At 38.8% G+C, this 24258-nt stretch overlaps 1 protein-coding gene across 1 annotated transcript in view; it reads right to left on the bottom strand.

Annotated features, from left to right (window-relative positions):
• Positions 1 to 24258, bottom strand: part of LOC138029123 (A disintegrin and metalloproteinase with thrombospondin motifs 6-like) — a 65116-nt gene that overhangs the window by 11690 nt on the left and 29168 nt on the right. The window contains exons 12-21 of the mRNA XM_068876822.1: positions 21193 to 21324; positions 16940 to 17099; positions 16460 to 16555; positions 15866 to 16005; positions 12888 to 12954; positions 11445 to 11526; positions 8201 to 8325; positions 4493 to 4616; positions 3803 to 3892; positions 3035 to 3192 (exon numbers count right to left, since the gene is read on the bottom strand). Coding sequence (XP_068732923.1) covers positions 3035 to 3192; positions 3803 to 3892; positions 4493 to 4616; positions 8201 to 8325; positions 11445 to 11526; positions 12888 to 12954; positions 15866 to 16005; positions 16460 to 16555; positions 16940 to 17099; positions 21193 to 21324 — 1174 coding nt within the window. The remainder of the gene's footprint in view (positions 1 to 3034; positions 3193 to 3802; positions 3893 to 4492; positions 4617 to 8200; positions 8326 to 11444; positions 11527 to 12887; positions 12955 to 15865; positions 16006 to 16459; positions 16556 to 16939; positions 17100 to 21192; positions 21325 to 24258) is intronic.

The following is a 24258-nucleotide window of genomic DNA, read 5'->3' as shown; positions in this document are numbered from 1 at the left end:
TTTTGTCAAATGGGTCTTATATGATAATAGCTCCGGTCCCCATATTTCGCATCCATATAGTAGTATAGGTTTGACAAGGGCATCAAAAAGCTTATTCTTAATTGTAATTGTGGTCGTATCCGAATTGGAGAACAATCGTTTCACTGTCGCAAGAACTTTATAAGCTTTTTTGCTAAGGATGTCTCTTGCGTAGGTATAGCGACCAGATGAGGTCATTTCTATTCCCAAATATGTTTGTTTGTCGACGATAGGTAATGCTTCTGAACCATATTGGAAAATTTCCTTGTTTTTGGTTTGACCGTTCCCACTAAAGATGATGATATTTGATTTGTTGGTATTCACCTTCAGCTTCCATTCCTCTGCGTGCTTTTTAATGACGTTAATCGATTTCTGTAGTCCTTCTGGAGAGGGACTTAAAACTAACAAATCATCAGCATACATGAGGCAATTTAGAGAATGGCTTCCAATCATTACTCCTGGACAATGGTTGTCCCTAAAGTATTGCGGTAAGTCATTCATAAATAATGAAAATAAAACTGGACTTAAGCCATCACCTTGCCTTATTCCTTTGTTGCATGAGAACATTTCTGTGATAGAGCTTTCATCAGTTTTGACGCAACTTTTAATCGACGAATACATGGATTTAATGACTTTAAAGAATTTGCCTTTAACTCCATATTGGTAGATTTTATAGATCAGCCCGGACTGCCACACGCTATCAAACGCTTTTTCATAATCGATGAAGCCAACATAAAGTTTCTTATGTTGTTTTGTATACTTATTAATGAGTTGCTGTAGGATGAATAAACTATCTGTTGTTCGGGAATTTGGGCGAAATCCAAACTGTTCTGGATTGAGGATGTTATGTTGTTCGATAAACTTGTTCAGCCTGGATTGTAAGATTGATGTAAATAGTTTTCCTAAACAGCTCGTCAATGTGATTCCTCTATAATTTGCTGGAGACCGCTTATCACCCTTTCTTTATATATCGGTTTTATAACACCTATGTTCCAATGGGTTGGGAATGTTCCACTGTCTAGTATATCATTGAACAGTTTTTCTAATGAAGGCATTAGATAATAGCGTCCGTGTTTAATCATTTCGTTAAGGATAGAATCCATACCCGAAGCTTTCTTCAACTTGAGTTTTGATATTTGTTCATGGATTTCGTTGGTCGTAATAGGCTGCCCTAAAATGTCGTTATTCGGTGAATTTTCGTTTTCCCAGTCCATATCTTCATTTGAAAAGTCCAAAGTGGTGTGCGGTTCCTGGCTATCATATAATAATTTCTGATAATGACATATCCAATCTTCTGACGAAACAGAGGTTTCCTCTTCGACAGCATCGCTTTTTCTAAGTTGATTAATATACCTCCAGAAATCTTGACTGTGTTTTGGGTGTAAAGCATTAATTTCATTTACTATTTGGTTTTTGTATCTTTTATGCATCATTTTGACATGCTTTTTGTATTTCTTTTTAAGAACAAAATAATCTTGTCGTAGTGATTGGTGAGAACTGGGGTTAATTTTCTTTACTAATTGTTGCAGTTGTTTCTTTAACTGTCTGCAGGTGAGTGAGTGAGTGAGTGAGTGAGTGAGTGAGTGAGTAAACAGTAAACAGTAAATCTTTATTGCGCCTTACTCTCCAAAGGGAGGTATCGGTCTCGTTACAATAAAGGTGATGATATCTACTTGAATAACTAATTAACTAAAAAGATCATACAATTACTTGTAATACAATTGGTATAAAATTATTATTTTAATTATTTTGCATTTAGGAAGTCTTTTCTCTTCTGAAACATTAAATATGTGTGAGTGAGTGAGTGAGTGAGTGAGTGAGTAAAAACAGTAAACAGTAAATCTTTATTGCGCCTTACTCTCCAAAGGGAGGTATCGGTCTCGTTACAATAAAGGTGATGATATCTACTAGAATAACTAATTAACTAAAAAGATCATACAATTACTTGTAATACAATTGGTATAAAATTATTATTTTAATTATTTTGCATTTAGGAAGTCTTTTCTCTTCTGAAACATTAAATATGTGTATTTACCTATTATCTTTGAAGTGCTTTCGTTTTCTAGGGTAAGTAAATACCGTATTTTATCCTCATCATTAAGGCTTTTGAAAACAACATCGTGTGTTGAAAGGAGAGAATGGAGCTCATTTCTAATGTTATCGTACCCTGGGCAATACATCAAGAAGTGCCGCTCATCTTCTATATAGCCTCTATTGCAGACTAAACACGTGAGTGAGTGAGTGAGTGAGTGAATGACTGAGTGAGTGAGTGAGCTAGCGAGTGGATGAATGAATCTTTATTGCACACTTCGAATTATAATTGAAGTGACACTGGTAAATATAACAAGAAGGAAAATTGACGAAAAAATAGACATTTAAAGAAAAATGGGTGCACAGTGGCCAGAGGCGCTGAAGCTTTCGAGATGGCCAGTGCATATTAGAGATTCTTTCACTCCATTTTCCCTATTTTCTGACTCGAAATGTCTTCTACACAAGTACTGTTAAAAGCTTTTGGTCACACGAAGGCAATAATGAAATATTAGTACTCTTTAACGCGCATGCTCTGTTACCAGCTGACGAAACCGTTAGCAGTCAGATTAAGAGGTCAGCCGTTTCTCACAGCAGGAACATCTGAACAAGTGCGAAGGAAGGTCTGTACCTTGTATTACCCTTGTATTTTATTTGATTTAACCTGCTTCGAATTCACTTGAGATGTATTAGATTCAGTTAGCAAAGTATGACGAAACCTTTATTATTAGAATTATAGTCATCTATTCATCGTCTTGGTCGTAGTAAATGCACAGTAGTCTGCCTAATGGACAAATAATATGCCACTAGAGTGAGTTATATAATTCACTCTTGTATGCCAGCCGTCCATAGCCAGTAGATTACGATGACATTTTTTTCCCATGACTGTGACACCTTCCTGAGAATCATAACCAGCAGAGACAGCCGCATCATCCGCTGACTTCCTGTTGGTGCGCCTTTAAAAACTTCATGAACAAAATATACGTACCACAATGGTAAGATTCTTTGTTGTTGGTCCTGGTATGTAAACCTTATCCAAGTAGATCGCGCTCTCGTGGTAATAATGAACCTTAGTGCCAGCTGTAAAGACGGTTCGGCTCCATGATGGTATTCTTATGATATAGTTGCCCTCCCAATTTTTCACACCTATAGGTAGATCCGCATTTAATAAATTTTAAGAAAAACATGTTAGGTCTTATAAGTATATGATAGAAAGAATATATGACATGTTCACATGTATTTGAACTACGGAGTGCGTAGGTCTCAACGAAAGCAATCAACGCAGGTATGAAGAAACTTGAGCAGTTGCAAAAGATGCCTTAATGGCCAGGTCTCAGATGGCCTGACAAAGGAGCTCCGCGCGCGCCCCTTCAGCGCGCGCGCGCGGAGTACCATGGGTAAGAAAATGTGGTAACCCATCTGTGCGAAGAAATTTGGTTTTGGTCACCGTACGACCGTCCACACCTCCATACATGCCAATGTGAAACTCTGCAGTGCAACCCGCGTATTTCGGCTTTGTATCAAATCAATGGGGCAACCACAACATGTACGAATTATTCAATGTGGCGGCTTTCAGGAAGTGATTTGAAATCGAAAATGAGCGATACTAAAATTAATTCATTTTAGATACAAGCGTTTTCCTTGCAGATGATTCAAGTAAATTCGTCTGTAAACATTATTTCGAGTGGGTTTTAAGTGATCATTTTGTGGGAGAGTAAGTTCCCTTTTAAGTACTATTCGCAGACATTAAACCCACCGAGAAGATTTCTGTCGGCAGAGTCTTGTTTTACGTACACTGAAGTTGCTCCAATAGGTACTTCTAAAATGGTACATGCCTTGGCCCCTCCTAAATTTAAAAGAACACATCAACATCAACATTACTAATCAGAGAAACAGTCAAGTATTCTTGATATATCAAAGTTACAAGATAAATAGGGGATATTAAGTCTAAGCATTTGCTACCTGTTTCGAGCATAACGGTAAGTGCAAGAGTTACGTTATTTTTTGGTATGGATAAAATGCAGCTATTTCTCTATTCTTGAAGACCGGTGTCTAAGGGAAACTTTGTGACGTTAATTTCTGCATTCCTGCACGCAGTTGATGTTGTAGTCTGGGAGAACAGCGAGGGGATACTTCATGACGCTTATTAAATCAGTAATTCGCTCTTTTCACATATCCCATAATGCCGTTCATTTTGGGGGGTTATTTGAATTAAGACATGGATATCCAGTTCACTGAAACATAAAACCAGCCCCGAGAGTAAGTGACTTGTATTGTTTTTATGCAAGGAGTCCCCAAAACGTATTGTATTATGGGAATGGAAAGTAGCGAATGCCTCTAATTACAAACCTTTTATTTTCCAAAAATATAAGATATTTTGCATCCGTCGTGATCACACTGAGTTGTTGTGATCGAGGTTTTTAGAGTTGAGGACACTTAAACCTACCAAACCCAGGACAAGGTTCGTTCCAGAATTTTTTAACCAGCTTGCAGGACGAGCTGTCACCATTACAAACACTACATCTGTCTCGCCGTATTCCATTCTCAATTCCATTGTCACAGTTTACATGCTGATAAATAAATAAGAAATATGGAAGTAGTGAGTGATTGAGTGAGGGAGTGAGTGAGTGAGTGAGTTAGTGAGTGAGTGAGTGAGTGAGTGAGTGAGTGAGTAAAACAGTAAACAGTAAATCTTTATTGCGCCTTACTCTCCAAAGGGAGGTATCGGTCTCGTTACAATAAAGGTGATGATATCTACTAGAATAACTAATTAACTAAAAAGATCATACAATTACTTGTAATACAATTGGTATAAAATTATTATTTTAATTATTTTGCATTTAGGAAGTCTTTTCTCTTCTGAAACATTAAATATGTGTATTTACCTATTATCTTTGAAGTGCTTTCGTTTTCTAGGGTAAGTAAATACCTAATTTTATCCTCATCATTAAGGCTTTTGAAAACAACATCGTGTGTTGAAAGGAGAGAATGGAGCTCATTTCTAATGTTATCGTACCCTGGGCAATACATCAAGAAGTGCCGCTCATCTTCTATATAGCCTCTATTGCAGACTAAACACGTTCTTCCATCTACTGGGATTGGTGCACCTCTATTTTCGTATTTCCCAGTCTGTATTCGCAAGCTATGAACCCCCAGACGCAATTTTGTCATACTTATTCTATGTGCTGGGTTTCTGATAGTTTTGAGATAGTCTTCCAATTGGTAGTCGAATTTGACTTCTTTGTGTGTAAATTTCTCTCTAGAGCCTTCGGAAGTGTTGTTGCGAGCCTTCAGCCAATTTCGAATGTAGTCCTTTTTAAGCTGATTCTTTATGGAGGAACGAGCATTCTTAATGTGTAGTTGGCTTGATGTATTGCCTATAGAGTGCATTCGTATAGTTTCGTCATTATTTAATACATCAAAAAATTGGCTGTGACTTTTTGCGTGATGAAAGGCTTCCTTTAATAGAGGATTGACTGTTTTATGCTGTAATCTAAGCGAGTAACTAAATATTGAAGCTTTTATGTCTATACTTAAAGGGTACCGTCCAAGTTCTGCCCTACAGGCAATGTTCTCTGTGTACCATGGGGTATTTAGTGTTTGTTTACAGAACTTGATATGGACTTGTTCGATAGTGCTTTTGTCAAAATGGGTCTTATATGATAATAGCTCCGGTCCCCATATTTCGCATCCATATAGTAGTATAGGTTTGACAAGGGCATCAAAAAGCTTATTCTTAATTGTAATTGTGGTCGTATCCGAATTGGAGAACAATCGTTTCACTGTCGCAAGAACTTTATAAGCTTTTTTGCTAAGGATGTCTCTTGCGTAGGTATAGCGACCAGATGAGGTCATTTCTATTCCCAAATATGTTTGTTTGTCGACGATAGGTAATGCTTCTGAACCATATTGGAAAATTTCCTTGTTTTTGGTTTGACCGTTCCCACTAAAGATGATGATATTTGATTTGTTGGTATTCACCTTCAGCTTCCATTCCTCTGCGTGCTTTTTAATGACGTTAATCGATTTCTGTAGTCCTTCTGGAGAGGGACTTAAAACTAACAAATCATCAGCATACATGAGGCAATTTAGAGAATGGCTTCCAATCATTACTCCTGGACAATGATTGTCCCTAAAGTATTGCGGTAAGTCATTCATAAATAATGAAAATAAAACTGGACTTAAGGCATCACCTTGCCTTATTCCTTTGTTGCATGAGAACATTTCTGTGATAGAGCTTTCATCAGTTTTGACGCAACTTTTAATCGACGAATACATGGATTTAATGACTTTAAAGAATTTGCCTTTAACTCCATACTGGTAGATTTTATAGATCAGCCCGGACTGCCACACGCTATCAAACGCTTTTTCATAATCGATGAAGCCAACATAAAGTTTCTTATGTTGTTTTGTATACCTATTAATGAGTTGCTGTAGGATGAATAAACTATCTGTTGTTCGGGAATTTGGGCGAAATCCAAACTGTTCTGGATTGAGGATGTTATGTTGTTCGATAAACTTGTTCAGCCTGGATTGTAAGATTGATGTAAATAGTTTTCCTAAACAGCTCGTCAGTGTGATTCCTCTATAATTTGCTGGAGACCGCTTATCACCCTTTCTTTTATATATCGGTTTTATAACACCTATGTTCCAATGGGTTGGGAATGTTCCACTGTCTAGTATATCATTGAACAGTTTTTCTAATGAAGGCATTAGATAATAGCGTCCGTGTTTAATCATTTCGTTAAGGATACAATCCATACCCGAAGCTTTCTTCAACTTGAGTTTTGATATTTGTTCATGGATTTCGTTGGTCGTAATAGGTTGCCCTAAAATGTCGTTATTCGGTGAATTTTCGTTTTCCCAGTCCATATCTTCATTTGAAAAGTCCAAAGTGGTGTGCGGTTCCTGGCTATCATATAATAATTTCTGATAATGACATATCCAATCTTCTGAGGAAACAGAGGTTTCCTCTTCGACAGCATCGCTTTTTCTAAGTTGATTAATATACCTCCAGAAATCTTGACTGAGTAAAATAGTAAATAGTGAGTGAGTAAAATAGTAAATAGTAAATCTTTATTGCGCCTTACTCTCCAAAGGGAGGTATCGGTCTCCTTACAATAAAGGTTATGATATCTACTAGAATAACTAATTGACTAAAAAGATCATACAATTACTTGTAATACAATTGGTATAAAATAATTATTTTAATTATTTTGCATTTAGAAAGTCTTTTCTCGTCTGAAACATTAATTATGTGTATTTACCTACTATCTTTGAAGTGCTTTCGTTTTCTAGGGTAAGTCAATACCGTATTTTATCCTCATCATTAAGGCTTTTGAAAACAACATCGTGTGTTGAAAGGAGAGAATGGAGCTCATTTCTAATGTTATCGTACCCTGGGCAATACATCAAGAAGTGCCGCTCGTCTTCTATATAGCCTCTATTGCAGACTAGACACGTTCTTCCATCTACTGGGATTGGTGCACCTCTATTTTCGTATTTCCCAGTCTGTATTCGCAAGCTATGAACCCCCAGACGCAATTTTGTCATACTTATTCTATGTGCTGGGTTTCTGATAGTTTTGAGATAGTCTTCCAATTGGTAGTCGAATTTGACTTCTTTGTGTGTAAATTTCTCTCTAGAGCCTTCGGAAGTGTTGTTGCGTGCCTTCAGCCAAAGTGAGTGAGTGAGTGAGTGAGTGAGTTTGTGAGTGAGTAAGAAATAGTACTAGTAATAGTGATAGAACGATAAAATTCATAGCGCTTGTATATTACATTTGTGAGTGAGCGAGTGAGTGAGTTGAGTGACTGAGTGAGTTAAGTGAGTGAGTTAAGTGAGTGAGTCAGTGAGTGAGTAAGTGAGTGAGTGATTGAGTGAGTGAGTAAGAAATAGCAATAGCAATAGCCATAGTCATAGTCATAGTCATAGTCATAGTCATAGTCATAGTCATAGTCATAGTCATAGTCATAGTCATAGTCATAGTCATAGTCATAGTCATCATTGTCATTGTCATTGTCATTGTAATAGTAATAGTAATAGTAATAGTAATAGTAATAGTAATAGTAATAGTAATAGTAATAGTAATAGTAATAGTAATAGCAATAGTAATAGTATTATAGTACTTTATCAAAACCAGTTAACAACTGCTTACTCGGCAAATTCCTGATATACACACATTACGGTCTGTTGGGTCATTCGTGCATCGTGTACCGTCCTTGACATTTCTTCCTTGCGGAGACCAGAATCCATTCTTGCTACATGACAACAAACATTTGTCTGACAGAGAACGAGAATTGATGTTATCGTTTAATAAATACCAATGATCACATGGTAAATGATTTACATATATAACTAACTTCAACTAGTGTCCTTCCCTGCGCGACTTAATTATTACCTCAGAGATATAATAAATATCTCACTAGCCTCGTTTTCTCTCTCCTTACCTAAAGTAACTGACCGAATTTTCTCCGTTGATATATTTATTGCACGCGCGCTTCGCGCTTGGGCCATAAATCAACTGGCAAAAGCCCGGTCTGTATATACAGTACGGACCTCGAGCTCGGTTAGTGTACAATGGCCTAGGAGGTTCACACTCCAGTTTTAATTTTTCACAATCCAGTTTTAATTTTCACAGTCCATGTTTAAATTTTTCACAGTCCGGTTTTAATTAAGTCACGCAGGGAAGGAGACTAACCTTAGGCCTAAAAAGCTTTTGTTTGGGCGTAATTAGGCCTAAGGTTATTTTTTTATAAATGTTTAGGATACTTTCTGTATTGGTAAAAACAATGACCTGTGACATTTGAGAGAACTGGTGACGACTCACAAAATTAAAACTGGACTGTAAATAAAATTTAAACTGGACTGTGAACAAAATTAAAAATGGACTGTGAAAAATCAAAACTGGACTTGAAAATTATAACTGGACTGTGACCCTCCTGGGCGATCGGATTAGTGAGAGGTATTTATTTCGCTGCCATATAATGTTAGGCAGGAGCCCATCACCCGGAGCGTGCAACTTAACTATACTTCTGCAACGGCGTTTTCACAAGTAAGGTTATTTTTAGATTGAATTTCCCGCTAATGAGACTCTCACAGGAGCCCGATGACCAATTACAAGAAATTAAGCTGACGTCAAAGGGTCACCGAACCGGAACTGCCTTTCCTTTTTGACCTAATTCGCGGGAAGGGCTAGTCTAAAAATAAACCTACTTGTGAAAACGCCGTTTCACAGACGCTGTATGGAAGTTGCACCCTCCAGGATGGGCTCCTGTGTTAGGTGATTTTTGTATAAGATATGTAGCTGGTATTTCCAGATAATTTTTTGAAGCCCTCCCAACAAGGCGCTCATGTTCACGAAATCAGCGAATGAGCATAGTCATGAGTCCATAAGTAAGAAATACTAGGTCTATAGGTGGTTTTCACGTGACGTTATCGCCGCCATGTTGGTGGACGAAAACAAAAGATCTCTCATTAGCTCCTTTTGTTTGTCCACCAGCAATTGTACATTTGCAGCATTGTAATCTGTGCCTTTAAGGATTGGTTGCAAACCACCTATAAAACGTCATTTTCGAAGATCATGCTATAATTGGACGAGTTCTTAAAATTAGATTTGGTTTGCACGAACAACCAATCTCAATCCTATGGGTAGTAATTTGGTTCCGCATGGGTCAATCTAAAAATAACTCGGTCTGTAAAAACACGGAACGATTTTGCATTTTCAAATGAGTTTGGAAAGTAAATTGCGTCTGCTTTGGTTTTGCCAACAGTCAAGGTGAAGAATCCATCGCCCAAAAGTAATTTTGTTTAACCAAGTTGCTTCGTCCCCATCGGCGTCTGAAAAGTGTCCATTTTGAACCAAATTTGGCGGGGCAATAAACAATACACCAAATCGGCTAACGTTTTGTTCCAGGTATTTTCATATCATTTCAATATGAATGCTACATCATAATGCAAACACAATACACAAAGAATCTTAATTTAACACCGGGAGATTTGAATTGGGTACAACATTGGGTCTATCGTTTTAAGTTTTCCCGCAAACCTTGGTTTAAAAATAGACACTTTTCTGACGCTGAAGAGGAAAAAAACCTGATACCAGATTCTTACCCTTGGTAATGGACTCTTCATTTTCAATGCTTTTCGATGTGATTGACCAGCAAAACCGGCGCCACTTTTTTGGCAAATGAAAATAAAAACAACTTGCACGCCCGTATTTTTCCGTCCTTTAAGTTGGTCTCCTTTAGGGTTTTAATTCAAAATATCACACGAGCATCCACGCCCTTCATGTGCGAAGTCGGCCCGGAAATTATCGTCGGGTGCTTGCGTCTTCCACGTGACCTCAAATGGGGTCATTTTACGGCTTTCTTGGGGAAAAAACTGTAAAGGAATGTACTAAAGGGTAAATCGCTCGTGCGCACGTGCGGGGCGTGCAGAGTCATTGTTTGTGTCCATTAAATCAAGAGTGAATTAGATAAGAGTGTTGTTATGGCATGAATGGTCTCCCCAGCACTGTCACAAATGAGTCTATTTTTAGAATACCCGTTCCCGCGAAAATCAATTGTCATGGCCTTGAAAGAAAAGATGGCAGAAGCAGTCACACGCAACATGGCTTCTTCTGATCGATTAAAATTGGCGGCCCTTTGTTTCTTTCGCGCGCAAAGTGTATCCAAATATAAAGCCACTGTGACTGTGCTGCGGCAAGACCGCAAAGTGATAGTTCAACACTCTTATCCAATTCACTCTTGATTAAACTTATTGTTTTCTGCCGTTCTCATTTTCATCGACGTGGTTTTTGCTTCTGCTCCTTATTGATAACGTCACCAAATGCCCGCAAATGAATCTGGGCTCTTGATGACGTCAGCGTCTTTTTAATACCAAACAATAAGTACTACATGCAGAAGGCATTTCGAGCATGACCTCTAAATTGAACTCTGCTGCTAGGGTTGTTGTACTGCCAAGTATTACTAGATTTTGGACAGTAGACTCAGTACACGGTATGTTCGATTTTGGTAAAAGGACATTGCTGAAAAGTCTTTTTTATAATTTATCCCAATCACTCGCCCTTTTGTCCTTGAGGTACATCATAATCCCCTAAATCTCTCTGCCTCAGTGTAGCACATAAGTTTTTCTTTTAAATTGGCAAGATTTTGCTTTGAATGCGCCTCACAAATGAAAAACAAAGGACCAAACAAGAAATGCCAGGCACTTTGTGACCCCATTTAAAGACCAAAAAAGTTGCCTGTCCAGGAAAAGGCTTAGCAAATCTAATGACGACTTTTTCACAATCATAGCTTTTACACTGCGATAAAAGCACGATGGTGAGGACAAAACGGTGACTTTATTTGTTTTTTTCTGCAAGGGAAATAGGCAAAACACTGCATGAGCTTTGACATTACCGGAATTATAAAAGGCTCGAAAAGCAGGGTCTATGGCCTCACACTGGAGATCACGAAAAGACTTTGCTCCTTGAGGACATGGCTGTTTCAAAAAGAAGAAAGCAGAAGTAAAGAGTTGACCCTTAATTTAGATAAAGATTATAACAGGGGAGTGATGAGAAAAGCACGAATCTACTTTGCATTTTATAGGAAGACAGTGCCCATGAGAATCATATTTGAACGAGAACTTGTGAAACAATTAAAAGTAATTGAAGTTAGAAAGATCACAGTAGTTAATTAAGGGAGACACACAAGAAGCTTACGAGTTTACGATTGAACTCCTCTCTGCTCTACCAGCTGCCAGTTGATGTATTACGTTAACTGGAAGCAACACTGTTAACAGTCCCTTTAGTTCAGTTGAACCGCCCACTTTAGTCACGCAAGCGAGCTGAAGTGCTGAGGGGAGAATGAAGAAAGAGCGAAATGCCCTACAATTCGCTCTATCCCCATTCTCTCCTCGGCTCCTCAGCTCGCCTGGGTGCATAAAGCGGGCGGGGACTGTCAGCAGCGTAATTGGAAAAAGGCTTATTAATTGCGAGTTCGTTTCATATACCGTAGGAAGCGAAAACATTAATTGCATTTCCTTTATTTGAACAGCAGTTCTGTTACACAAATCGAATGTGGCTCAGCGTTATCTGTACTCTTATCAATAACGATATTTGTCGTCGATAAAATCACAGAGAACGGTAAACCACATTCCAGTTGTATTTTTTTTACCACAATATCAAACGTCAAACAAAAGGTTTATTTAGAGCTTGACCAAGATCGTGACGCAAAGAGAGAGCACGCGTTGTCTGTAACTTTCTCGCAATTTGATTGATCTACTTTCCATGATGAGCGTGTCGGACTGGCAGAGCAGTGTTGTGTACAATAGACCATATTCCTATTCTCGTTAATAGACTGGAACTAGCATGCAATGTAGGCTCATGCAGGGGACTCTTTTCAAATGCAAATACTTTTTAATATACTCCCCCTCATTAGCCTCCAATGCAAGCTAGTTCCAGTCCAATACTGGGAATACGAATATGGTCTATTACATCGACAAAAGCCAGTCAGATTGCGAGATTACAAGCACTTGTGGTAAAAAAGGAAACTAGACCTTATTCATAAATGGCGGTCACATTTGAATTCTTTGTCCACGTGCAAATTAGCCTACCAGGCCTCATTTTAGAGCAAAAATTCTTTTCAATTTACTGAATGGTATCGCGGCTTGGTTGGCTAATTTGCACTTCGACAAAAGAATTATAAATTGACCGCCATTTATGAATGAGGTCTATGTGGAATGACAATTCGAGGTTACATTACTTTTTGAACTTTGATGACAATTTATTTGATTCCCTACAATAAACCCATGTTCTCCTGTCTAAGAAAAGGTTGATTCGTTAAATTCTGGTTGATAATTACTTGAACGTTGCAGATTCTCCAATGTCCTTTGTCCGGCCCAAGGCAATCCTTTCCGCCATTCTTTGGTCTATAGACAAAAAAATAACTTGTTGGGATTTATAACGTCTTTACTGCTGACCGACAATAGCATGACATCAGGAGCCCATCACCGGGAGCCTCCATCCAGACTATATCCTTGAGTCAACCTTTGTCCGTATCTTTTTATATTTAGAATATTTTTTGAGGCGAACGCGATCACTGGTGCGTGGCTGCTTGTGACGTAATACAATAACTTTGTTCTGATTGGACGGCATAATGAATTCGCGGGAATTCGGACGTCTAAAAATAAAAAGATACGGGCAAAGGTTGTCCCCAAGGGTTTATATGGGAGATTGAGGCTCCGGGTGATGGGCTCCTGATGACATGAGTTATATTCATGAGGCACTTGGCCTACCAAATTAACAAAACTAAATGTCTATTTTTTTCAAACTATTAAAAGTTCAACGACTAAAATAGCACATGTCCTCTTAACACTAGTTTGTCTAAACCGACCAGCAATACCTCCAATTCAGACTGAAGCCCAATTTGGTCAATTATTTGTCATCTACTTCAAAATGTTGTGTGAAGAAACAACAGAAGCAACAACAGCAAACAAAAAAACAAAGAAACATGCGAAAACAAGGACAATACCCAGGAGGCGCAGAGGGGAATGGGCTCCAGATGGCACAGTAATGGGAAATGGCAGAACAGTGTCTCCTGCTACGCCCAATTCCTCAAACTCAAAGGCCGTTTAAGGACGGCGCCAGCTAATTAAAGATATTTTTGCCCTAGTGTCTGATTATGTAGGAATTGTAGATCTTAACAAGTGTTATTGAAATCCAAAAAGAAAATCGGGGGTTACCACGCATTTTTCAAATATAATTCATTGAGTAATATTTGCAGAAAGCTGTATGGCGTTCTTCTCAAATGGAAGCTTGTAATCTAGCATGTATGTGAGGCAAATTCGGGCTATTTTGTAGTTTTAACCCGAAATTGCCTCGCATCCGCGTTAGATTACATTGCAATGCAAGTGAGAAAAAACTAACCGTGAAAAGGGCTATTCAACATTGCAGAGGCGAGGTTAGATCTCGTAGGGTCTACGTGAATGTTCATTCAGTAACATGAAATGTTGGAGACACGAAATAATCTGAGTTTTGGCGATAGAAATACTGCAGGAAAATGGAAATAAGACCTAAGGCCGCAAGCGGTGGTGGGATACGGCGTTAAGATGTTTCTTCCCAGTCCTCCAAATTACGTCACCAGATCACCTTGGTTATGACTTGCACTTTCCGTTGCCTTTAGCAGCATGACATGAGGTCTTCAAGAGAAGCCTCCATCTCCACTAATTCCTTGAGTCAACCCTCATCATATACGGCGGATATGAAGTCAAGTGAAGCTATGATCCTCGCAGATATGAACGCAATTTTGGCAATTGCACCGGTATCGCCAGGTCACGAGTTCAAAGCCCGTTGAAGTCTAATCTCGTACCCAGAGTCCTCGGGCTTTTTGGTCAGCGGCTGAGCGCCCGGAAAGACTCTGGGATAATGGTCATGAACTACATTTTTTTTATTAGTCGCTTCCATAACAATAGCAGTCCGACAGGAAGTCTGTTAGTAATTCGGAAACCCCAGAATTTGGAGGGAGATTCAAAATCTAAAACTAGTTTCAGTCCTGTTTTTTTTTCTGCCTCAGAAATATGAAAATCACAAAATTAATAAAACGACGGGGTTTGAATTATGTCTAACACCAAACGGGAGTTTTCCCACGCTGCTAAAAACTAATTACTGTTACTGTTGCAAAAGTACCGTGGGAGAACATTACATCAGTCACTTTGAGGAGAAATCGATGGAAGAAGGTCTTGTTGAAGCCATTCAGAACTACGGAACCATAAAATTGACGTAGAAGAGGACATTGGTGTCGTTTCCATGCAAAACAATTGTCGATCGTGTTGCTTGCACGATGGTATTCTGAACGATGGAATTCACGCTGAAACACTAAAAATACACTTACCGAAAGAGTTAGAAGTGTCATCTTCACTCGCTCTTACAGCAAGCCAGTGCAGATCATTTCTCCAGTTTCCTTTATGGTGCGTAACCGTGGACAATCTTCTTGTCGGTGTACGTTGGATCAGTGGCTTGATCTAATCGGCGTCATTACAAGTTGAGAAGCTAAATATTTTGAGCTGGCCAGCCGAAAATATAGCGCACCACTAAAATCAAATCTTCGTTGTATCTGCTCTTGCTCAAAATATTTAGCTTCTATAATTTTTGTTTCTCGAACACTTGAAACCCACCATTTCTACTGTTTACTGTTTTCTCTTTTCTGTTTGCGTTTAAACTTAAGCATGCGCAATAAATAATTTTTCAGGCTTTTCTACGCTATTGCTAAAATTGCGTTCATAACTGCAAGAATCATAGCTTCACTTGAAAAGTATCATTGATAATTTCCTTGGCGCTGAGATAGCTTGTTTTGATTGGCTTTTACATCAGTGGGCGTGTTGAATCTCCAAGTGAGGCGTTCTATAAATAAATCTACTCCGGGGAAAGGGTTGACTACTGGGAGGGCCAAGTATAGGAGATATGATGAGCTGCTGCATATGATAATTTTTTTAAAGCACTTTCAGAAGACGAAATTAAAACCCCGATTTACCGCTTTTTATCGCGGGTTAATCAGCTTTCGAACAACTGGACCAGCCTGACCTTTGATTTACTTGGCTAGACATTTTAGCCCAAGCACTTAAAAAGTGGTCTCTGCAGTCTCACATTACTAAAATTACCAAAGGGCTAAGTAAGGTCAGTCATGTTTGCAATCCATTTGTAAAAGTTTGTTATCTATCAGGATTGTACCAGTTCAGAAACTGTCACTGTGAATCGGTATTGATATTATAAATGATGGCTTGATTCAGCTCTTCGTTAGAGGTACTTAACGGTTGACATCGCAGTTCATTTTAGATTCCTTACGCTGGATTTGTACAAGTCCTTGATTTAAACTGAACTCCTCCATCGCACGGACGACTGCAGTTAGAATAAGCCGACCAACTACTCCAGTGACCATTGATGAGAGGAGATCCATCGTCTTCACAGTCGCCATTTATACACCACTGTAGACAAAAGCAGTCAATCAATCAATCAGTCAGTCAAACAATCACTCACTCACTCACTCAATCAAGCAATCAATTAATCAGGCAGTCAGTCAGTTAGTCAGTTAATCGATCGAGAATTGGGTACTTGAGTTAGCCAAATCGGTCTATCAATCGATCAGTTAATCAGTCAGACAATCAGTCAACAAATCAATCAAGCAGTCAGTTGGTCAGCCAGTAAGTCAACCAATCAATCAATCTTCATCAATCAGTCAATTAAGGAGTCAGAGAATCTGTAAATATATCAACCAGTGAATCAATCAATCAATCAGTCTCCCAGTTAGTCAGTCAGTCAATCAATCAATCAATCAATCAATCAATCAATCGATCAATCAATCAATCAGTAATTACAGACCCTTCGTCATTTGAGTCGCTTTCAAAAGATAATGAAGTTAAATTGCAAAAGGCTTATTACGTGTCTCTCTCCGCATCTTGTTCCATCCGCCGGAGAGGTAGAGGAGAAAATGCATCTATAACCGTTACTTGTACATCCCAACGCTCCACAAGATGTCTGAGTAAGGAAAGAGGAGAAGAAAAAAAAATCAGAAAACGAAAGCCAAGAATGGAAATTGGTAGCCACTCGTACATTTTTTGGCTGTTTTCTACTCCAACTCTGGAAATGTGTTGTGAATTTTAGATCAGACATAAGCGGATGTACATTTTTCTAACACGTTTGTGCCCATGGGCATACCGCAACGAACGGGTCCTCTTGATCACGACAAACTGTACAAAACGTTCCAACTGAGGCCTCGTTACACCATCACTAAGTTGTCAAATGACACCGTGCACTCAGGAAAACTGACCGTATCTCTTTGTTGTGGAAGGTGTTGCAAGATTCACTGCATCGACAACGTAATTCCTGATTAATTCACGATGCTAAATCTGTGTTACTTACCAATATTTGTGGACAGCCGTAGAAATTCTCACCATGTATTCTTCTGCACTGTTCGTCTCGATTGATAATTTGTCCGGCGAGTTTGCCATAAAATTGTTTTGGTTCGTGTTTAACAAAAGACATATTAACTGGGATATCATCTAAGCAGTTTACTCTTTGACTGAAAAAAATAAGTAGATAATAGTGTTTTATAATTGAAATTGTAGTTTGAATTCATGAAACAACATTGCGTTAGTATTAGAAAATTCATCCTAAGGGAAAGTTAAGGAATATAACGGCTGTTTTGAGAAAGGAAAAATGGAAAAGTGGATTCTGCAACTCGCGAAAGCTATTAAGTTTTTGAATTCGTTCTGACTTCATTATTTCAGGGAAATCTGTACAAGTGAAAAGCAACAACAACAACAGTCGTTACAGGTGATTACTGAAAATTATCTGCGCTGATTGGTCGAACTTGAGGTGATTATTACGCAATAATAAACTAGGCATTTTTTTCAAAATGGCCACAAGCCATTTTGTCGAGGTGACAGACGAAGAATTTTATTGTTTTAAAAGAAATGCATAGTTTTCAAATAATCACCAACGGTACGTTATTATACTAAAACAATTATTCACCTCAGGCTCGGTAAATACCGGTAAATAAAAAACCTATACGACGCAAGGGAAAAGTACCCTCTGCGCGCGCTGATTGGCTAACTCCCTGGGTGATTAGCCAAGCACTTTAGCTTCTTTTCACTGTAACGCAATAAAAAATAAAATCCGAAACCATTCAAAGAAAGAAGCCAAGAAAATGTAATACTATAAAAGAGTAATACATGAATAACTCCTCCAAGTCTAAAGTCTGTTTGGCACATCGTTTCTGAGTTATTTGTTGAAACGTGTCATTCAATTTTACAGAGCTTTGTATGAAGACACCATGTTGGTGTTCATCGGAGGGACACCAATATGTTTTTTCGAATCAACAAAACATGTGGAGCTGAGTTTGCGATGAAAGCCCTCTCTTTTTGCTGGTGAGCTGAAATAAATGAGAACTAACATGTCTTCTACAGCTTGTATTGCTTAATTTGCCAAAAATCACAAGGCGAAACTGTTTTCAACCAGACAGCTTTATTCCAGCTACTGCGCATGCCTTGCTGTCTCGCGCGGCGGAAAATGCTGTATTCTCAGAACAAAAACGACACGGGGCCTAAAACTGGTAAAAAGATTTACTTCGAAGTAATTTTTTTTACCTGGTATCGATAAAAATTTCAGAAGACCTCGCAGCTTTGAATTTACAATATGATCTCGTCACGTGAAAACACTCTATTCACTTCCGAGTCGCGGGCTCTCGAGATTTGAAATTTCCCACCACATTTTGCAAAAATGTAGTAGTTTGTTGGTTCGCTTTTATTTAACTTGAGTAGTATGTTCTAAAACAACTATTCACCTCGGTCGGTGAAAGTGGTGGATATTTACCGAGCAGCGAAATCACCTCCACTGGTACGTCGGTGAATAATTGTGAATTATTCACTCTTATTGGCCGTTTTTATACCAAAGACATATGATGCGTCTGGGCGACTTTTGGCAATTTAATTTAATGCGTCTTTTAGTTCGTCATCTAATTCGTTCCTTACAAAGATGGGCGAGAGACACATTATACGACTGGACGAATTGAATTCTTTAGTGCGTCTTCAAAGACAAGCTGTGATTGGCTAAATTAGCGGGCCGTATTCTTCAGTGCTGCCTGCTGTACGAAAAGGAAAGGAAAGGAACTTTATTTAAGTGTCTAGTCGATTTAGCGCTGGAGCATTAATTGGGGACACTTTAAAGTGAAATTAACAATCAACACAAAGCAAGTCAAATTTTGGTGTTTGAGGAGAGGGGAAACCGGAGTACCCGGAGAAAACCTCTCGGTGCAGAGTAGAGAACCAACAAACTCAACCCACATATGACGCCGAGTCGAGGAATCGAACCCGGGCCACATTGGTGGGAGGCGAGTGCTCTCACCACTGCGCCATCCCTGCCCGCTAAATTTGAATAATGGTACATAATCTTGTAGAACTGTTTGTATCTTACAAGCACTTATTTCAAATAGCCAAGAAGATTTCGTTTATCGGATTTTGTCACGGCAATCTTTATGGTAGTTGAATCTTCCGCTTTACCTCGACTAGGTTCCTTTACCGCTTGGCTAATTACCACAGAGATTAAATAAACATCTCCCAAACCTATTGTAGTTCGCTCGGTCCGTACTGTAAAATTTTTACCGTTGATTTATGGCCCAAGCTCGAAGCGTGCGGGCCATAAATCAACAGGAAAAAACTCGGTCCATAATTTTTGCGGTGTGGACTGAGAAAACGAGGTTAGTAAGAGGTATTTGTCGACTCTAATTGCTTCAGAGCGAGCGAAGGGAGCAAGTATCAATGTAATCAGAATTTGAAACACATCTGTGCAAAAACCTCAATTATTTTGGCTCAGGGTTTACGATACCATACGGTACGATAATTTATCTATAGGAGGTTTTCACGTGACGTCATTGCCGCCATTTTGGTGGACGAAAACAAAAGATCTCTCTTTAGCTTCTTTTGTTCGTCCACCAGAAGTCGTGCATTTCTCTGTTGTTATTGGTGTCTCTAAAGGATGGTTGAAAACGTCCTATTCCACAGAGGACAGATCACAACACCGGGAACTCCACGCCCTATTCTTTGTGAAGTGTGTAGCCGAGTTCTTTTACGTCTGACAGGATTATGAACATCGAAGGGTTGTTACATGGGGCCTACGGTTTATTGTTCGAAAAGACTTGATAGTCTAACCATTTGCAGACGTAACTACCAAGACAGCACTCTTTCTTCTCAGTCTTTCATTTTAAAGATCCTGCGTGCTGGTCCGGCCGGAGTTTTTTATCTCTTGACCTTCCCCACTTCAGTCCGAGGCTCAAGAACTTGTTCTTCTTACTCTTAAGTAACTATAAACAAGACCATCCACAGCAATTTCATATCCTTGGACTCTACCAGAGTATATATAGTCTAAGTCTATTACAGTCCTACTCTCTAGAGTCTAGAGAGTGTCTACGGCACCTTCCTGTTGCCCTCTGAATTTTTTTACGTATTGAAAGACTTACAAGTGGTGAATATTTTTAAAACAGTTATTCTTTGAAATCGAGGTGAATAGCGGTAGAATATTTACTGAGCCGCGAAGTGGCGAGGTAAATATTCTGCCACTATTCACCGAGATTGAAAAGGCTAATAGGCCATTTTACAGTTGTTTGCTCAGTGACCTGGCCTATGAATGGCTGCGAGGCTGCCGGTGACCTTGAATCGATACAGACCTAACTGCTTTTATCATGTAAATTGTGTTGTTGTGATTCAAATTAGTCTACATTAACATTAGAAAAGCACAAAGGTTTGTATCAAAACAGGGTCACCGGCAGCCTTGCTTCCATTCTAAAGCCAGGCAGCTTAGCTACAACTGTAAAATGGTCTATTGTTTTAGTATCTACTCAAGAAGTGATCTCAACAACATTTGCAGGAGATTTAATTTGACATCTCAGTTCAAGCGTGGAAAACGTGCAAGCGGCACAAAGCATGCGCGAAAGTGTTTACAGAAGCTTCAACATAGCAAATCTAAATAACCTTCGTTAAAAGCCTCGTCCATAAGAGCAAAATGATCATTTAACACCGTTTAAATCAACAGTCTAAATTGAACGTCTGCTTGTTAAAACATTTTCACCGTTGGATCAAAGTTTTAGAGGTTCATTTGAAATGGGAATTGAAAGTGCAGTTCATGGTAGATGATCTACATGAAATGGCGGCTCTAATTGAGGTGAGCGTTGGTTTGTTGTAGAATGACCTGTCTTGTTTCCTTGAAGCCTTGTGGAACTTCCTTAAACATTGTTTTAATTCCTCGATTTCAGCAACAAATTCGTTTTCCTGGGCGACCGGCCCTACAAAATTGAACAACTCCGAGTGAAACAAATTCAAGTTGTTAGCGTCATCTTGTATTCTCAATATTTCTGATTCAGAAATGCTGGCGAGTTTACGCCGGCCATTTTGTTTTGTTTGAATCACGCGTTATTCACTCCGTAGAGAGTGAATAATGCTCAATTACTTTAAGATAGTGAACCAATCAGATTGCTTGAAACACCAAGATCACTGAGTGAGTATATACTAAACTAAAATATACTTAGGGTCGTTGCTTCATCCACCTCCACTTCGGTGAATAGCTGTTAATTATCCGATAATTGTTAGCGGATATTTCAATGGACTTCACTGGTTTATTACCTTAATAAAAATTCCTGGAATTTTTCCATACTACACTTAGACCATTTCATTACTCCTGGTCCACTCGGAATAGTGGACGCCATGATGTTCTTGTGCTTGTTACACGGGGAAGCATCGTGTGATAAGCCCATCCTACAATAAAGTGAAACGAATTAATACGCTTTCGGTGGTAAAAAAAAGATATAGAAAGTAAAGCATCTTCATGTTAAACAACTGAAGAGAATTTTTGAAACATAGTATGCCTTTCGATATATTTTGGAATCGATTGAGTGGAGTTTTAAATAAGATATAAAATTTTGACTGTGATAGAGCGACTTTCGTATAATCTTGAAAAATTGCATGTCCGTAGTTTTTTTTCACCCACCAATGTTTGGTATGATTAAAACAAATCTCCGATCTCCATATTCCTGCCAAGGAAACTCTTAATATGGGCAGTAAACCGTATGATTGCCCGATCACATGACTGCATTTCAAATGACGTCAAAGCGAAATTTTCCAGAAAGTTCCTCGGAGAGATGACGTTGTTTGCATCCGTGTTCGCTAAGCCAAAGAAACTTCGCGCTCGTTTGTTTTTGTCGGATAAGCCTTTTTTATGTTTATTTTTCAAGGTCATATGAAAGTAACTCTATGTGATAGATACAACATGATAGGCAGACAGTTTGGATGTAGGGTGGCCTAGTGGTTATGGTGTTTGCCTTAGATCTGGAGATCCCGGGTGCAAGACCCGTTCTGGGGCCCGTTTCTCGAAGGTCCCGAAACTTAACGGGCCATTTTCGGGTGTCACAATTCTCTCTGCATCTCAAGAACGAAGAGGATTTAAGTCGTCAAATCTCACAGTAAGTTTTGTTTTTGTTACCTTGAAAATATGTTTAAAGATCGGCTTTCAAAAGTAAGCGGTTGGCAGTTTCACAAGTGGCTTTTCGGGCCCGAAAAGTTTTCGGGACTTTCGAGAAACGGGCCCCTGATCACGAATTCAATTTGATCCTGATAGCCTCTGGTTCAACTTGTCGGCTGTAAATAGCCAACTGGTTTGTCTCCGGCTAGCTGAGATTCTTAAAGTTGTTGGTTTTGCGAGTCGTTGGCCCTGAAAAACCCTATTGGGAGCGGCCAATTAGGTAGGTATGTATGTGTTGCAGGTCATTTTGTTCCTTAGATTAATTTGCAACCAAACTAGGTCATCTTGTTGCAACCTAGGTCATTTTATTTTAAGCTAGGTTGAAATTGATAGTAGGAAACATCAGCAAAAACCCATCAATTATTAGTAAGTACATGTAATATATTGGTTAGTAAATTGGTCATAGAGGAAAGGGGATGAACTTAGTGCAGCTTAGATTTTCATGAGTACTTTATAAAACCCCAATGGTTTTTAAGTCTAGGCACTGATTTTACATGGTTAGCATTAAGATTGAGGTTAGGCATACAATGCATGATAACCGATTGTACTTTTCTTTCTCAGAGCTTTTTAGGACATTTTTCATTGATGAATCTCCTTAGGATGGCAGAGGCCAACAATATTGAATTATTGTCCAAGGAATAGAAGAGCTGAAACACATCCAGGATGTATTGTTGATTTTTAATTTGCTTCGTTATTTCCTCTATCTTTTGCTTACTTTGAATTCTTATTAATCAAAGGCAAGTAAAAACAAAACTTTGAAAAGTCAGTAAAAAGGGTTTAATAATCTATTGATTAGAAGCCATTTTGTAGGCTCTTGTAAGTGTTATATCTTTTGAATTATGAAATAAAATATTTGTTACTTTTTTTCAATTTTGCTGAGTCTGCTTGTAGTGATAAATCCAAATTTTGTGATTATTTTGGGACAGTCCCCTTCAAGTTCTCCAATTTGAGCAAGTAGCACATTTGGATGATGGGGCGTTTCTTTTTCCATTTTATTAATTTTCAGCGCCACATAATCCTGAAGTTCGAACTTCTTCTTTGTCTTCTTCCCTTTCTGGTGCATGATAACTGCAAAAGACAGACTGATGGCTACCTGCAAATAGCGTATTAAGTTGAACACCCATTTCAAACAGTGCTGATAAACAGTATTTAAGTCTCAGGACCCATTTTTGAGCGGTTAGCTTTCAATAACTGTGATCCAGGGTTAGTCTGTAGTCCGCGGTCTGCATTTGGCAAGTGTCAGACACCGCTCTCCTTTAATGTCAAGCTCATCCTGCCACTTTTTCAAATTATTCACCATTTTCCTGCTCTGCATGTGATGTAGCTGTGACTTGTCCAATCATTTGTGGCTTTTTAATTTCTTTTCTACGAGAGATTCCAAAAACCACTTCATACAGCATTTTGCCAATTGTTCTGTGAATGGTTATGTCTTTTTTTACAAGCGGTTTCTCCATGATGATGACACCAGTGGTTCAGAGACGAGTTCTTTTCTTTGGTTAAACTGTAAAGGTTATCTTTTGTTGTTCTATTTGCCTGTGCCACCATCTTTTTTTCACTGTGGGAACGCTGTGTTTGCGGCGAAAATCGGTTTGTTATATCATGACTAGAAATGATCCCTTGTTCCTGGACCAGGTGTATTTTGCATAGCGACGTAACAAAACTTAATTCGCACAACATTTGACTATTTGTTCTCCAGAATCAAGACTCCACCTCTTTCAAACAATTTTTTGCTTTCGTTGCACTGGAGACTCAGAGTGTTTTTCATTCTACTTCAGATAAATTTAGCCTATGGACCCTTTAACTTCTTCACAAAGTTCTATCTTCGGCCTTTTAACTGTGTATGATCTGAAATTTTTCTAAGTCTCACTTTATGTCATTTACGCATGTGCGAAATGGTAGTTGTCGTGAAGGCTTGGAAATAGCTTAAACTCATTGGTAGAAAAAACATCTAAATGCTTACAGTTGCTGATTCGATGGCTTAGCGGTTAATACAGAGGAGACGTAATCTCAGATGTCCTATGGTGCGAGGGTTCGAGTCCTTGGAGCAGTATGGAATGTTGTGAAAGTTCAAGGTAAGAGGCACAGTCCGTTGGTAGTAAGCAAGGACCGTAGAGGGGAAGGAGAGGGAGAGATGGTAAGTGAACGAAGAACGGAAAGGTGCTTTCTTTTTT

This window comes from Montipora capricornis, chromosome 13 (assembly GCF_036669925.1).
Source record: "Montipora capricornis isolate CH-2021 chromosome 13, ASM3666992v2, whole genome shotgun sequence".
NCBI classification, from domain to species: Eukaryota; Metazoa; Cnidaria; class Anthozoa; order Scleractinia; family Acroporidae; genus Montipora; species Montipora capricornis.
The sequence above is the reverse complement of the archived record's forward strand: the minus strand, read 5'-3'. Positions and strand labels throughout refer to the sequence as shown.